The sequence below is a fragment of the Diabrotica undecimpunctata genome, chromosome 4, assembly GCF_040954645.1.
Source record: "Diabrotica undecimpunctata isolate CICGRU chromosome 4, icDiaUnde3, whole genome shotgun sequence".
Classification (NCBI taxonomy): Eukaryota; Metazoa; Arthropoda; class Insecta; order Coleoptera; family Chrysomelidae; genus Diabrotica; species Diabrotica undecimpunctata.
Window position 1 is genome coordinate 95,901,361 of NC_092806.1, and position 18,188 is coordinate 95,919,548.

Consider the following 18,188-nt stretch of genomic DNA (forward strand, 5'->3'; position numbering starts at 1 on the left):
ACAAAAGTTTTCTAGGATCAAATTATTTCACTATGTTATTAAAATCTATTCATGATATTGATAGATGTCGTGAATGTTAAAAATACCCTGTATATTTCCTGTCTCTATGTGCGCTAATTCATAACTATTTACCCCATTTTCCGTATTGACCCTATATGGACCTTCAAATATCGGCATCAATTTAGCACAAATACCATTTTGTAAATTCGACACCCTCAGTGCCTTCACTAAGACTTTATCTCCTTTCTGGAATTTGATCGGCCTTCTTCTTCGGGTTCTCTCTTGTCTTTGGAGATATTTCTCTCCACTTCGTCTCAATCTTCTTTGAACCAACTCGATCACTTCTTCGTATTGTCTGGGGGCGGTGTCTTCCCACGGTCTTGTAGGCATTGTTCCTTTCATTATATATAAAGGCGTCTCTTTGGTAACCGTATTTGGAGCACAATTCAAATAGGTCTCGATCTCAAACACTTTTCTGTCCCAATGTCGATGATGTTCTTCCGCGGCAATTCGTAGAAATTTTGTGACTTCTTGTATAAAACGCTCGGTTGGGTTGCTCTGTGGATGACGGATGCTTATAAATTTTGTATCGATGCCCCTCTCTCTTAATTCCCTTTTAAAACGTTCGTTCCTAAAATATGTCGCATTGTCCAATAAAATATTGTCTGGTCTTCCCACCGTTTCTATAAAATTGTCTATCTTCCTAAGTATTTCAATTCCTTTTGTGGTTCTGCATGCGTACAATTTAACATATTTTGAGAAAAGATTCACCATAACTAATATGTGTTTATTCCTTTGAGTTGTTGGTATCAAATCGCTCAACATATCAATAGCAACAATATCCAGTTTCTTCCGAGCTACGACGTTTTTTGTGACGTTTTCATTTTTAAAGTTCCTACTTTTACACTTTTGGCATGTCACACAATTTCGAGTCACCTCTTTGGCTATTGTATAGTCCTGTCGACAAATGTAGTTCTCCCTGAACATAAGCCACACCTTTCTACTTCCAATATGTCCGTTGTCACAGTGTAACTTTAAAAAAACTTCTTTTGCCATTTGCTCCGTGATTACATAGAGTTCTTTACCATCGACCCTCTTAAAATATAGGTTATTTTCTTGTTCAGCCCTTTGCTTTTCTCTTTCATTCAATTCTTCCTGATTTTCCCTGATTTTGGCCAAAGAAAATAAGCTTGCTTCTTCTCTCATTATGTTCATGCCTACGTGGAGAGTTTTGTGATCCTCTTTGCGGAATTGTTCATCTCTCGTCAACGCATCAGCCAAAATATTGTCCGTTCCTTTGATATATTTAAATTCAAAATCATATTCTTGGAGTAAAAGAATGCCCCTATGAATTCTATTATTTACCAACCTATTTTTCATTATGTGTATCAACGCTGCATGGTCCGTTTCAATGGTGAATCTTGCCCCAAGTAGGTAAAAACGTAATTTGTTTACACAAAATAACACACTGGCAAACTCTAATTCAGTAACGCTGTATTTTCTCTCATACGTTTTGGTTACACGGGAAACAAAACATATTGGCACCTCTAATAATAATATCGTCTTGTATCTGTGATAACACCCCTGCAAATTTTTTTATGGAAGCATCGGTCCTGAGAATGAAAGGTTGCTCATATCTTGTGTGGTGCACTCTTACAGCTGTGGAAAACGCTCCTTTTAAATTTTTGAAAGCGATTTCTTGTTCCGTTCCCCATTTCCATCTGACATTTTTCTTAAGTAATGCTATTAGCGGTATTTCTTTTGTAGTGAGGTCTGGTATCAGCTTTTTGAAATAGTTTACCATTCCTAAAAATCCCCGCAAAGTTTTTAAATTGGTTGGCCTAGGGTAGTTGTTTATGACTTCAATTCTATCTTCTGCAAGACTAATCCCTTTTGTGTCTAATTTGAATCCTAAATACAATACCTCTTTTTGGAAAAACTGACACTTTTGAATATTTAATTTTAATCCGGCTTGATCAAGTTCTTCGAGAACAGTATGAATATGTCGTAGATGGCTTGTTATATCCGGTGAGAAAATTAATAAATCATCTATGTAATGTACAACAAATTCTCCATGCCTATTTAAAATTGTGTGTAATGCGCGAACCAAAGCAGCGCATGCACTTTGTAGTCCAAATGGTACTACCCTAAATCGGTACACCACTCCGTCGATAGAAAAAGCGGTATAATTTCGACACTTTTCTGCCAAAGGTATTAACCAAAAACTGTGTTTCAAATCGATTTTGGAGAAAATGTGTGATCCTGTGATTCGTCCAAAAATGGCTTCTATGTTCAAAGGCGCTTCGTATTGCGCGATTGTGTGCGAATTAATGTTTCTTGCATCTAAACATAATCGCAAATCACCATTTGATTTTTTTACGCATACTATCGGGTTGATATATGGAGAGTCACATCTTTCGATCACCTTGTCTTTGATCATATTTTCAATTTCCTGTCCGACGCTTTGCCTGTATTTATACGGGATTGGATATGTTTTCGATTTAAAATTTTCTAAGTTTTTAACTTTAAAAGAATGTTCATAATTTTTAGCCACTCGGCTTTCTTCATTAATAAGATCTCCATAATTTTCTAAAATCTTCTCTATTTCCTTCTCCATGTTTTCTCCACATATTATTTTTCTTTCATCCTCAGTTTGTTCACATGTGTTCACTGTCCGTATTACTTCTTCACAAAATTCTGGATTCTCGTCCATAATTGCCATTTCTTCTCTGTCCTCTTCCGTTATTTCTTCTTCTATTTTTTCTTTATCTTTAATTTCTATCTGGTATTCCGAGCTACATGTTTCGGCTCCTTCCATTTTTCTGCTTATAACTTCCTTTTTTTCCTGCTTTCTTTTCGAACTCTTCTTCTTTTTTTTTATTCTCTTTTCCTCTTCGGATTGATTTTTTTCTTGAGCTTTCGATTTATCCTCTAACGTCATATTGATTTCTTTATGTTTTTCTTGTCCATTTATCCTTTCAAAAACTTTTCTCCTATCTGTTTCCTTTTCTTCTTCTATGTTGTCTGGTTCTGCTCTGATTTCCAGTTGATTTTCCGAAAAATTGATGGTGATATGTTTTTCACTCAATTCATCAATTCCCGCTATCACATCATGATTTAGATCTTCGATCACCACACATTGCATAATATAGAATTGGTCTCCCACTCTGATCCGTACTCCTAAACCTTCGTTTACTGTCGTCAATTTTTTATTATTTGCACCCACTAAAGCAACCCTCGGAATCTTATACACAAATCTGTTCATATTTAATTCTTTTACTAGTTTTTTATTGATTAACGAAATTTCCGATCCAGAATCAATCAGAATTTTAATCGCTTTATGTTTTATAAATGCATCTAAAAATATTAGATTGGAATTAGAATTTTGTTTTTCGTTTCCCGCCAACTGTATAAACTCTCTCGGGTGACAAAATATACCGGAGAGTTTTTTACTTTTGTTTAGTGGATGCCTTATTGAAAATCCTGTCTGGATTCATTGAATACTTCTTCTTCCTCCTTTTCTATTGCCACATGATTCATCTCTCTTCTGTTTTGTCGTTGGAATCTCTGATTATTTCTATCGTCCCTTTGTTCGTTCGTATTCCTATTCGGAGGATTTTGTACATCTCTATTCCTGTTGTGATTTTCATTTGTTCTATTTTGTGTATCATTCCGGTTATCGTAATTTTGTTGTCTATTGTAATTATTGTAATTTCTCGGCCTATATTCGTTTGTTGATCTGGGATGTCGGTTTCTCTGGTCATAATTTGATGAATACCTTCTTTCCGGTCCATTATATTGGTCTTGTTGTCTTCTATTTCTCATTTCTTTTCTTTTCGCTTCTTTTAATTGAAGGAATTGGCACAAACTATCAATATCTTGATAGTTTCTCAAAATCACGTGATCTTCCAACGTTTCCTCAAAATGTCTGCTGATCATTTCTACCAGCTGTTCGGTAGAATATTTGTATTCTAGATATTTTGAATTGTTATATATCTGCAAAGCATATCTTTCTTCAGATATTCCCATTTTTTCGTGATATTTTCCATTCTGTAGCTCTTGGTTGATTTCTCTCTGTTTATTTTTCCCCCAGAAATAGTTGAGAAATTTATTTTCAAAATCTGTCCAATTTTCAAACTCATCTTCCTTGCTTTCATACCATAACGCTGCTCCTTCTTTCAAATGGTTTCTAATTGTTTCTTTGCAATCGTCAAAATATTTAATATGTTGTAATTTGGTTTTCAGATTTTTAACAAACGGTACTGGGTGTGTTTTCCGAATATCCCCGCCAAATTGTATTTTCGCCTCGCTTGTTCCATGGATGATAACTTCTTTTCTCTCTACCCCTCTTAGTTCAATTTCTGCCATTTGTTTTTCATTTTGCTTTAATCTTCTTTCTACTTCCTTCCTGTCTTCTTGTAGCGCCATTTCAAATTTTTCTTCTAACTGTTCTAATTCCTTTTTCTGGACAATCTTTATTTCCTTCATCGTATTTTGGATATCTTTTATCTCTGTCTCTTGTTTTGCATTCTTTATGGTTATTTCTTCTATCTGTTGTATCAGTTCTTTCTTTATCCCCTCAACACATCCTTTAATTTCTTGTTCATAGTTTTCCAAACGCTGCTCTATATTCCTGTTATTTAGTTCTATTGCCTGTCTTGTTTCCCGTTGGTTTTCTTCCATTGTTTGTTTTGTTTCTTGTTGATTTCTATCCATTTTCTTTGATGTTTCATTCATTGTTTGTGTCTGTATTTGCATCATTGCTAATAATTTCTCTATTCCTGATAATTCTTTTTTCTCCTCAACTATTGTAACATTTCCTTCATTATCCGATCCTTCTTCAACAATTGTTTCCTCTTCTCTGTTATCCTCCTTCCTTTCTTGCATTTTGCTTTGACTCCTTGTGGTCGACATGTTGTTTCTTTTCGTTACTGTTTTTGTCCCCGCCAAATGTGAAATTTTACAACACTCTATATGTTTCAGAACACGACAATATTTCTCCCCAAATGTATTAAATTTTCACGACAAATATCAAATATGCAATCAGTAAAATTCAAATAATTCAAAATAAATATCAAATGTACGATTGGTAAAGAAAATAAAATCAAATAATTCAATAGCAGTAAATATCCACTAACTACGATTAATCAATAAATCAAATTTATATTCCCTGGAAAAATTGTCAAAATACTTTCAAATTCAAATTCCCTCAATGTTATATGTTTTTATCTCTGGATCACCTGTACTTATTCCAGATCTCTTTCCCTTCCTTCAAATGTAAAGCTGCGATATTTTCAAGCCCCACGTTTTGGAAGCCAGTTATTGTGATATTTAAAGTCTTGGTGCGCCAAGCAATAATTAGCTAATTAATTTTTTTGATTAATTAAAATTATTTAAATGATATGATTATGACTCTATCACAATTTTTAATTCTTTTATCTCAGGGTTAAATTCGTGCTTCAATATCGAAACTATTACATGTGAAAGGTAAGGTCCAGAGAATACCGGAATAATAAAAAACACATATGATCTAACACTATATATTGAAATAAAAATAATGAAATAATTCACACTCAAAAGTTTTCAATAAACAAATCTCATATAAGGTTTCTCAAAATTTTGTTCTCCGTACGTGAACAATCAAAATTAATGGTACAAAAAATATTAATTGAAAACTCAAAATCCCAAACTCTTCTAACTCTTTTAATCAAAATATTTATATCCTTTCTAAATTACGTGTAAAAATTGTGTTATCAATAAAAGAAAAAAACTGCAGAAAACAAAAATATCTCTCTCTGATGATGAGTGGTCCAAATCCTTGTTCCTTGTAGACTGTATTATCTCCTCTCAACCGCTCCCTATGTAATCAGCAATCTTACAACAGATTGTTGCAAGTATATCGTCCTTAATGATCTCCTTCAAAAGCAACAATCATTCAAATTATGATAGCCTTTCTCCTCTCGATAAACTGAATCTCTCGTTGGCCCGAGTGAAAAATGACTCTTGGAATATCTTCTCTTTACGATAAACTGAATCTCTCGTTGGCCTGAACAGTGACTCTTGGAATATAAGTAGGAAAATATGACTTACAATATTTTGCTTCTTCAGCTTCTGTCAGATACACTAACTCCACAAAAACTCACTAACATTCAACACTACTGCTTGCTACTTCTTGGGAACCACCAGAGAACAATCACTGTTCGTCTTACAGACTTGGAAAACCAACTGATTATATCTTCTCTCTCCTAAATCTAGCTAAACTTTCATTTCTACATACCTATCCCACCTTTTTCAATCTCCGCCAATCAAAACTCGTCACAATTCCCCCATTTTTTCATTTCGATAACAAACAAATTTTTACCTATAATTATAAAATTTCCTAAAACTTATTTACAAATATTATTTTTCTATAATTCTTAAAAACTAACAAAAACCTCTTTCTAAAATCTCTTCTATTTGTCTCTAATCACTGCATTAATGTATTTTGGAAAACCCCGTTCAATTGTTTTTGGATTTCACTTAAAATTATGCGGGTCACTCAAGTATAACAAAGAAATAATTTATGCAAAGCTTACATTTTGTTTAGTACAGGTAATCCAAGAATTTAATAACTTTCCTTCTTCGAAATGTTTGTTGGATATTATCCTACTTATCTGAATTATTTTAATGTTTTTGAACTTTGAAATATTTTTAAACAAACCAATATTTTTCTCGATTTTACATATCATAACAATATATATATATATATATATATATATATATATCTAATATTTATTAATATTATTATTTATGTGATATGTTTTGTATTATTTATTAAATGTTCATAATTATTTTAGACTTTTGTATTTCAAAATAATAATTTCAATAAATTACTGTATGACCGAGAACTGTCAATTTTGAAATACTTTTGTGTCATGTCTAATTGGCAAATATTTTACGTGTTTGGTTCATACGCTGGTGTATGTGAGTTCGAATCCCAATATGAATTTCCTTTTTTTTGTGAAATATTTAAAAACCCCACGTTAATTTTTTTAAATATATGTAATATACGCAAAAATGCTAAATTTTAAAATAAAATGAAAATTTACAACATAATCCGAGTTGTTGGTTTTTGAAGTTATACTTCTAGACGCGTGTTCAAAACATGCGTAAGTAAGTTATGTATATTGTCATGTTTAAATACTTATGATTATTGCATTTTAATTTGTATTGTATTATTATATTGAATAATGTTGCAGTGTATTGTATTGTATTTTTATATTAATAACAAAATAAACAATGAATTTTACTGCAGAGTGTGTGTAAAAAATTTTTTTTGAATTCAATTCCTTTCATACATACATATATGAAAATAAAAATATACATTGTTATCAAAATATTATTATATTTTGATGAAATCCTCCTATTACAAGTCAAATGTTGTTTATATACAGCAAACGATGCACCATATACCTATATACCTAATTATGTTTCTTTTTCTGCTCTCTCTTACCTATAGCATTACATATGTAATGATTGTGCATATAGATTCATATAAAAATTTGTAACGGCGAACGCGTGTATAGAAGTATAACTTCTACTGGCAGTCCCACTGGACTGCCACACCCGTTTTTTTGAATTTTTTCAAGGGTGTGAATATGGTTAAAATAGTATGGTGACCATACTACAGAAGCATAAAAGAGGATTCTACGGACGAACGTAAGATATAAAATTCTATATGTGGGTACTGAAAGATCTCGAGAGTTTCTTGTGATAAAACCTACATTTCGGTAAACTTTATTTAACAAATTATTGATGGGGGATAAATGACAAGGAACTGTCAAATAACACTCCCAAATCTTTAATTTTAGTCACTCTTGATAGAAGGCTTGTATTAATGTGATAGTCAAACACAACATTATTTTTAGATTTGCTAAAGGATGTAACAAAACACTTATCTTTATTTAACTGGAGACCACTGGAAAGAGACTGGAAGATACAAGGAAGTAAGTTCTTGCTGGATCCTTCAGGACTCTGGGACAATCAGATAGATTTAAAACTTTAAAATATAACTTAAGATCATCAGGAAATAGCAAAAACTGACAAATTTTTATTGCCTCAGATATAATCATTAATAAACAAATTAAAGAGAAGAGGACCCACATGTGAACCTTGTAGGACCCCTGAACTGACAAAGATAGGAATTGAAAGTGAACCCTGATAATGTAATCATGATACAAAACAAGATTTGTAGATGTAGATTTACCCTGCCTAAATCCATGTTGCTCAATAATAAAGAGATTCAGATAACATAACAACAGGCCTATAATTTTTTATATTGTCTCTAAATAAATGATTTTAAATACAGGAGTTACATAACTGTCACGCCACTTACTAGGGAAGGTGTGTAGTCTCAAAGATAAATTAAATAATACATGTAAAGGTTTGGATAGACTGTAGACACATATTTTTAAGAAATATGTATTAATATTATAAGGGCCATAACTCAGTTTATCCTTTAGACCATTTATAGACTCAAAGACTTCAGAAAGTGAAAATTGGATAAATGGAATATCAACAGAATTTTTACTTTAAAATTGAAGTTACTTAAATTAACTTTGTCTGAAAAATAGACACTAGAGAAATGGCTCGCAAACAAGTTTGCTATTTCCTCGCTTGATTCAGCTAACAAGTTATTAAAATGCATGACATTTGGAATTTCGTAGCTTTTATTTAGATAGTTTATATGGTTCCAAAATTGTTTCGAGTCTGAGTGAATAGATTGGTTCCTCAATGTTGGAGATATTAGATCTGTAGCATTGATCGGTTAATGTTATTCATTGTGTTCTAAGATCTGAAAATATAATCAGCTGCTAACTAAGTATGATTGAATCTAGCATGAGCAGTTTTGTTTTTTGAAATAACAAGTTTTTTTAAATCTGGAGAAAACCAACGAGAAAATTTTGAAGAGTTATATGTTTTTTTTTCGGAACAAAGAGTGATATTGCTTCAGAAAGAACTTCATAAAAATTATTTACTGAGATATTAATATTTGAATCATTAAAAACAATATTCCAGTCAACTGAAGAAAAATAATTATTTAGACCTACAAAATTTGCATTATGATAGTCAAAATATGTAGTATTATAATCTAATGGTTTAACATTACCATTAAAACTAAGATCACAAGCAATTGCCACATGATGAAAATTATTGGGAAGCAAAGTGTTCACTGCCTCATACACTGACAGTTTCTGAGAGTCTTCAATACTGTGGAAAATGAGATCCAAAAATACTCCACGTTGATTCGGTATAATATTTGATTGCCTCAGGTTCAGGTAAAAGAAGCATTCGCATATCAGCTTTGCTGGATAGTTTTGTGGGTAGTCAACGAGCAAGCTCCCTTCATTTGAGTAAGCCCAAGAAGCTAGTGGTAAATTGTAGTCGCCAAATAAATATACAGGTACATCTGGCCTATTGTTTTTAATAGTTTCAACTGCCAAGCTTTACTTTACTATACTGTGGGAGACTTTAAGATAAAATCTCCGCAGAAGAACAAAATTATCCGTTTTTGAACGACAATGGCTCTCTGCTCACTTGCACAAAGACCTTAGCATTTCTTCTCCAAATGGAAAACCACGCGGCAGCTGTCACATCTAGAAGGTTTCTCCATTTGTTCGTCATTGATGAGTTTTGAGCATTTATTACAAGATTTTATTTTAACAAAATAACCTCAAAAATTTTGATTCGGTAAAATAAAGTCTTAACAATAATATACCTATATTAAACTAACCACTTTCACCCAAAGATCTTCATCAATATTCACCAGTACGAAAGTAGTTATTTTTAATCACTTATTTTAGTTTAATTAGGGAAATTAATTACAAGCATAACAAACACATGTGATCAACTTTGAGGTTACGTTTACGTATATATTGTATATAGTATATTAGTAGAGTGAATAAACATGGAGAGTGGAGAACGCGTTGTAAAGTACGATACATAGGTTTTTACTGGTTACAAATGGTTTAAAAATGTATACCCTTAATCCATAAGAATTATATATATATATATATATATATATATATATATATATATATATATATATATATATATATATATATATATATATATATATATATATATATTGAATAATTGAATATTAGTAATAATTGAATAATATTTTTTAATACTGTATAGATGTTAAGAGGATATAATAAAAAATACTTTTAAAACTTTTTTAAGGCCATTGCCGCATTGGATACTTTAAAACCAGCAGATATAAGATTAGTTAAAACTATGAAAAATCCTCCTGAAGTCATTAAGCTAGTAATGGCTGCCGTGTGCATAATAAAAGGTATTAAGCCTGATCGAATACCTGAACCTGGAACAGGAAGAATGATACAGGATTATTGGGGTCCAAGTAAAAGGTAAATAAACGTTAGATTTTTTTCTTGACTGCCGTGTTATTTCATCATTAAATATCATTTACTCTGTTGTGTTCAGTATTGAACAAAGGTCAAAATAAATCTTTTTTGTTCTGAGAGGCTTAGATTCAGTTTGTTTTCATTTTTTTTATATTAATGTGTAGGTTTTTCTTCTTCTTCTTTAGTCATACATATACTTCTTAATTTATTAGCTTATGTTTTCGTGGGGGTAAAACATAAGCTGGCAGGTTTGATTATCTCTAATAATTTTTCACGTCAAGTTTTTCTTTAACTTACATTTCATAAAACCTACATGGGATGCCACATCGATTAGTTTCTTGTAGTTTGTGCACTGGTCTATGGCACCTATTTTTATATGTTAGTGGTATTCATTTATTTTTTTTATTGACTAATCTCGTGTTCGAAATATTGCTGTTGATAGTAGGGATATTGTGCAGACTCCATCGTATAAGTACTTAGGACATGAAATTCGGTTGGGCAGAGATAATCAGACATGTGAGCTTCTAGGTCGCATAGCATTAGCCTGGGCAGCGTTTATTAAATTAAACTATGTATTTAAATCGGACCTACTCATATGCCCCAAAAGGAAAATCTTTTACCAAAGTGTATTACCTATACTCACTAATGGCGCAGAAAAATTAACACGCACAAAAAAGGTAGTGAATAAGATTCGCGTCACTCAGAGGGTTATGGAGCGCCAGATTATGGGTGCCTCTAACAACAGACGCCATCGAAAAAATCGCGTCGCCATAACCGTTGGACAAAACGTATTGTCGAGTGGAGATCAAGACAAGAAGCACTACGGAGCAGAGGCGTGTTAGCAGTACCTGGATGAAAGCCGCACAAGACAGAGACAGATGAAAAGATATATGTCCAGCAATGGATATAGTTAAGTTAAGCTAAACTCCATCTGGTCCAGCAGTTTCTCTATTTATTAATTTTCTAATTGCTGTACCAAGCTTTCGACTTTTACTAATCTTCCGAAAATATTGATGGTGGATTCTTATGTTTGGTATTGTTGTCTTTAGTTTATGAGCAAATTTTTAATATATTGTTGCTACTTATTTTCAATAATACTTTCTAAATTAGTTTTAATATTACTAAAGGTTTCTAAAGTTTAAAAAATATCCCTACTTTCGCGATTTTTCATTCTCCGAAGTATGTATGTATGTGTTTGCTTTTGTTTCCTCACTGTTAATTATTTTGTAATATTATGTTTTGCTTGGATCTGGTTCTTGCACTTTTGTACTCTAAACGTACTAATGTTTCGCTTCTCATATTTATGAATTTATCTAATTATTTTTTATTTATAGGGTATTGGGCGATATAAATTTTTTACAAACACTTAAAGATTTTGATAAAGACAATATCAAGCCAGATGCTATTGCCAAATTAAGAAAGGAATATATACCTCACAAAGACTTTAAACCGGCTGTAGTAGCAAAAGCCTCAAGTGCAGCTGAGGGATTATGTAAATGGATCATAGCTATGGATATGTATGAAAAAGTGTATAAGGTAAATAGATCATATAAATTGAATGTCTGTTTTTTACTGTTTTTTAATGCATTTGTACTTATATAACCTAGAAGACCATAACTTTATACCGTCTTATACTCGTATACTGCACTTTTCCTATACTATACTTTCTTTATACATAAATACTTATTAATACATATTTTGCACTTATTATATATAACTGCATAGTTGTTATATCAGAATGAAGATCATATATGAAGATTTATCGCAAACCAGACAAAATATTACACTTTATGAGATATCGATAAACCCGATAGTGAGATAGGACAGTTCTATAAAGATCTACAAGTCTTACGCAGCGTAAAAAAAAATGAAATAACGATAATAATAAGAGAACTATATGCAAAAGTTTAAAAAGACAAAGTTCAAAACATGAAAATTGACTGAATAAAAAAGGCGACAGACTACTTTAGTTCTCACAAGAACAGAATGATTGTTCTGAATACATGGTATAAACTACTAGCTCGCAGATTATACACAAGGAAATTGCCACAATACAATAAAGATAATAGCATCAGAAATCAGATAAGAAAACATAATGAGTAAACAAAGAAATCAAAATAGCATTACAAGTGCAAAAACCTTCTCCGGTGCAGATGTTGCCACCGACCACACATTGTAGCCAAATTTAAAAATAAGGTAAAAATAATGAAAAAACAAAAAATAAAGAGCCAAAACCAGACATAAACTTGCAAAAGAAACAAGAGATTAAGCAAAATATAACAAGTCTATAGTAAAATGCTGAGCCGGCGTCACGGAACTAGCGCTACCAGATGGCGTCGTCACGGAACTAGCGCTACAAGATAGCGTCGTCACGGGTAGCGTCATCAAATAGCGGTTTTTACATGTATTCACTACTCTCGAGCATTTCATTTCTAGTCGTCATATATTTATTCTAAGAAGGTTTAAATTAAAAACTGTATGAAAAACAAAAACAAAATGGAGACATTAAATGAGAAGTAAAAAATTAAAATAATATTTGTCAACAAAAGATTCGATTCGCAACGACTGCCAAATTTAAGTCATAAATATCATCTGAATAATAACAATATTGAATCATGTGTTTTTTTTTTCATTTTTCATTTTTCATTTTTCATTTTTAACACATCTCTTTTTAAAATAATTTCATATAAATACAATTACTTTTTTAAACATATTATTTATTTTATTATAATAATTTAATATTTCGTTTGAATTTGGAGAAAAAGTTAGGAGAAAAATAATAATTATTTGAATATAATATAATTAAAAAAAAAAGTTCATATAATGTTCGCTGTTAGTTGTTCCTTAGTGTCTGTCTCACTTAATGCCATACTGTTTCAATGCCAGTTAGGTCAGGAAGTTTAAAATATCCTTATCCTGAAACTGCCATACAATCTCAAATCATAACTTCTGTGGAATTTTTACTGTCATGCTTAGTGCGAATATTTAGTTTGCGGTAATCACCAACATATACGTCGAATTTTAATTTGTCATTAAAAATTACATGAAGCCAATATTCTGTCGACCAAGAAAAAATAAATTGTTACCTTGCGACTGCATTTCCTTGACAAATATAATCCAGTTTCATAATTATATTTAGCCGTAATTTGCCTTGGAATATTTCTTTTGCCATTATTACAAACTTTTACAATATTCTCCTATTTTTACCAGAAACTCGTTTTGGACGACCCAGGCCTTTACCTTTTTATCTAAGTTCATGCGCCACTTCACGGATTGTTTTATTGCGGCAATAATTTTAACCACCAACTCACGATTTTTTTTAATTTGTAAAGATACCTTGCACCATTTTATTGAAATAGTACAGCTATTCACTTAATTTAACAACAATTGAACATAACGTGATGTTAGTTTGAGTGTCCATTATCATTATTCCATCCTTCCTGTCGAGTGTCTGTCTTCTCCATCACTTTCATCCCTCCACATAACGTAGTTCACCCAGCGTAGGCCGCTTATTTTGATGGTTTTTACGACACCTGCATCACCAAAAAGTCTATGGAGTTCGCAACTACATCGCCTTCTGCACAGACCCTCTTCGTTAACTCCTCCTTATATTGTCCTTAATACTTTTTCTTTCAAAGACTCGTAGTAACTCTTCATCTCGGGTCGTCATTGCCCATGTTTCCGGTTCTTAAGTGAGCACTGGGCAAATTATTGTCTTATAAAGTTTGCACTATGTTGCTTTTGACATATTTCTCGCACTTCCGCTACCTTAAAATCCACGAAGATGTAATGGTAGTATCTCGTGAATATATGTGATCAAACGTAGATCTGTTTTTCAAAAAGCCGCTTTAGTATGATCCTATTATATTGTCAGTACACTGTGTCAATCGTTCGTTAAGTATCAGCGACAAAATTATGTATGCCGTATTAACAAAGGAAATGACTAAGTTAAAACAGTCAAGCACGTTTCCTTTTTTTTTGTATAGGGCATATAATTCCAGTATTATAGTCTTCTGGTAAACCCTGCCATACATATATTAATAGTTTCTAAAAAAGTGTAACAAAAATGTTTGACTGCGACATTTAAATATTTCTGCGGGTAGGTTATCTGTTACTGGTGTCTTCTTTCTGACTAGAGACTGAATTGCTTTATTTATTTTTTCCAAAGTTGGTAAAGTTAATCGCTCAGTTTTGCCCTGTTCTAGTTCTATATCATCTCTAACTTTAGCTCTACTTTCTCCCCTAAGTAGTGTACCTTTTTAGTACTTCTACTTTGTCGAATTTGTCGATCAAAAGGATTCCATCATGAGCCTTGACTTGGTTCGCTTGTGGCTTGGAAACTTTTATTTTTGTAATAATTTGCTTGTAAAATTTTCTGTGTTTGTGTTCTGTATTAAATTTTTACATTTCTCTTAATTCTTTATTGTTAGAATATCTCAAAATATTATATTCAATGGTTGGTATTACTCATCTGTAAAGAATGGTAACCACGTATACTGTTTCATGAATAAATTTAGTCTGTGTTTAAAACTCATTCACGCTTATTTATTTTAATCTAAGAGATTATAGTCCTAGAATACAAGTAGCAATTATAGGATTACTAGATATTGCAAGATAAATAGATTGCTTAAGTGCAAAACTTCGTGTCCCCAATAACCACAATTGTTCAGGGCAAACAAAAAACTTTCTGGTTTTAGGAGAACTTTATATGAAATTGATTTTGATGATTTTATATTTCAGTTCACTCATTCTCTAACATTTTTCACAAACATGTATAATCTTGACTTTTTTTTTAAACGTAGTGGGTTACATTTGGTACTCAAATTGATTGTGGTATACGATCTTATAAATAATACTTTCTAAGTACTTATCAACTATTATCATTTATTATAAAATATACGAAAACAGAGATTATAATCCTGCCTGTTACTAACTAACATTATTTTCATATTAAAAAAAAGATATAAATTAATTATCTTTCTTTTTGGTGCAGAAAGGAAGATCGTCGTAAAACTTTTTTACCTATATTATAAACTGCTGTTAGTTCTTGAAGATGATCATATTTTTGCTTAGCAATGGGAATCCTACGTTTATATAATTGTTGTTTGATGGAGGTTGCAGTTGAACAATTATATGGCCTTTGCGAAAGTGTTGTATAATTTTCTTGTTCGTAGTCTGTTTTATAATAGATAATGCCATCTGGGCCATACCGCAAACATTTCAGATGATTAACAGTAGGATCACCAGTTTTTTGGTCAGGTCTAATAGATTGATATATAAAAGTATCTCTAATATCCAAGTTGATAGAGAACTTGTTAGTTAGATAGTGAACTAAAAAAGTGGAAGGATTTTTTCTAGCTTCTCTTATGAAAATGGGGTTTTTCAAAAGTGCGTTTGCCAGTACAACATTTCTATTTTGGTAGCCACATTAGTCGGAATAAATAATTATCACCGGTTTTTTCTCGACGTGGCAAAATTCCTCAAGTGCTTTATTATGCAGGTAGTGAATGTCGATGATACAAGTTCACCTTCTGCTTCGTTTCAGCAGTAATTTACACAATTATGATCGTTTAAATTATAAATAGAAAAATTGTGGACTTGCAATTTGCTTTCGAAATAAAGTTTGCTGTCATACAACATTGGACACATCTTAACTGCTTGCGCATCCATCGTGAACACATAACATTCTTTTCGTGATGCAGCTTCCTTATCCTTTCCCTTCTCACTTCTGGCAAGTTCTTTTCTTTTTATATGATGCCTATACTCTTCTTTAGATATTTCCTCTACTTTGTAAGAACAACAAATATCGCACTGATCCTTTTTTGGTTGATGAATAGAAATATTTATTTTAGTCAATGTTGCCATGAAGGCACAGATAGACAGTGCTGAACTTAGTTGTTCCTCACGGTGTGTTTTGTATAAATCGTAGACCTTCGTTTTATGTTTGAAAGATTCCTGCAAGTATAATTTTTTTGTATTTGCTCTGCAGTAATGTGATGGTAATTTTGGGATTGAGTTTATGAATTCTATCATCAAGTTTTGTCGTTCGTTGTCCTCCCTCCTCGTTGGCATCCCATGGATAGTTTCATTCATCACCCAATCTCTAACTAATCTTTCTTTTATTCCTAAAGTACTTAGAAATATTTTCTTGCAGACTTTCAATTTTACATTCCTCACTTGGAGATGATAATAAAATGTTCCTTGTTTTCTAGAGTCAGTCTGAACATAGCATATTTTTTTCTTTTCATAAGTTACAAGCGAGTTACATAACTTTTTTTGTTCTCCCAGTTCAATTTTTAAAACTTTCCCTTCTTACTTCTTTATCTATTTTATTAAAAAACTTCGCGAGCGACTTGCACTCATATACAACTCCTAATTTCCTAGCAGTTCTCTTCACTTCATTTCCTTGCTCATCATTCATAGTAGATTTATATGCTTTCTCCTTCATTCTTAGTTTCTTATTCATTTCTCTCTTCCATGTCGATCTGGTTCGTTTTATTTTTCTTTCTCTTTTAATACATCTCTTTGTTACAAAATTTTCATTGTCGCTATTATGTGCATCTGTATTGCTATTGTCTGCTTCATCTGGTACATAATCGCTCGGGATTTCATTATCAGTTTCCTCTTTATCATCACATTTAAACATTCCTGTTGCATTACGTCCATACCCATTCATATTTTCTTCTTGCAGTTCTTCCTGAAAAAAAAAATTATTTGATACCGAGTTTAACACTTTCATAATGATTGCCATTTACCTGTGCACTCGAAAATTTCTCCATAATTTCATTTTTTCCTTTCTTAGTTTCTCGATCATCCGAATTTAGAGTAATCCTTTAATATTACACTGTAATTTATTAAATTATTAGCTGTAACATTGATGTCTTCATATATTATTGGAATCTGATCCAACATGACGTGCTGGCCAATAGATTCATCTATTAATTTAAGGCTCAAAGTAGTTGAAGAAGGTTCATCCGAGTTTGAGAGTTCGCTAATTTTAATAATCCCTTGATTACCATCCAAGGTTTTATTGTTTTGATCTGAGTTAAGAGCTGCGGTAAGAACCATAATTTTAGCTGTTCGGTCTGACATCCTAAAAATATCAAACAACTAATAAAAAATGTTTGCACATTATAACAATGTACTAAAACGGCAATTTCACGATTAACGTCGCATTTAGTGTGAAACACTATTTAAAATTAGGTACTACTAGCTCGAGTCAAAGCATTGAAACACAAATTTCAAATTAATATAAAATAATAAAATAAAAAAATGTTTCAAAACTAGTAAAAAAAATATTACATTCGAAAAAATCGAAATACCTATAGGTTTTGTGATATAATAATAATTACAAAATGTCGTAAGCCTAAAATATAGATTATAAACAACAAGGAAGACGTAAAATGTCGTATCTCACTTAACATGATTTCTTAACTTATTTTAAGGTCAAGAAAAAAACCATTAAATATTTTATCAAAAACTAGACAAGACAAACTATGTTGCACTGTAAAATGCTATAACTAATACAAATTACTTACCCAATAATGTTAAAAAAACACTGCACTATACCACGACGCACTTGACTCTTGAAAACGCATTGACAAACTGAGGATTACGACGTTTAACAAATCAATCATAGCACTCCGTTGATACGACAATTTGTTTTGGCGCGCAAAAAGACCCAGTTGTATCTGTTCTCATTGACTGAATTATTTACTGAAGTAAGTCGAAGCTGACGCAAAAAAAAGTAAGAGTAAGTCTTAAATCATGCAATTGCGATAA

The 18,188-nt window shown here is 31.8% G+C and overlaps 1 protein-coding gene across 3 annotated transcripts in view; it reads left to right on the forward strand.

Annotated features, from left to right (window-relative positions):
• Dhc62B (Dynein heavy chain at 62B) overlaps window positions 1–18,188 on the forward strand; it is a 279,647-nt gene that overhangs the window by 176,750 nt on the left and 84,709 nt on the right. For all 3 annotated transcript variants that reach the window (XM_072529938.1, XM_072529940.1, XM_072529939.1), the window contains 2 exons: window positions 10,225–10,409; window positions 11,741–11,942. In XM_072529938.1, the coding sequence (XP_072386039.1) occupies window positions 10,225–10,409; window positions 11,741–11,942 (387 nt within the window). The remainder of the gene's footprint in view (window positions 1–10,224; window positions 10,410–11,740; window positions 11,943–18,188) is intronic.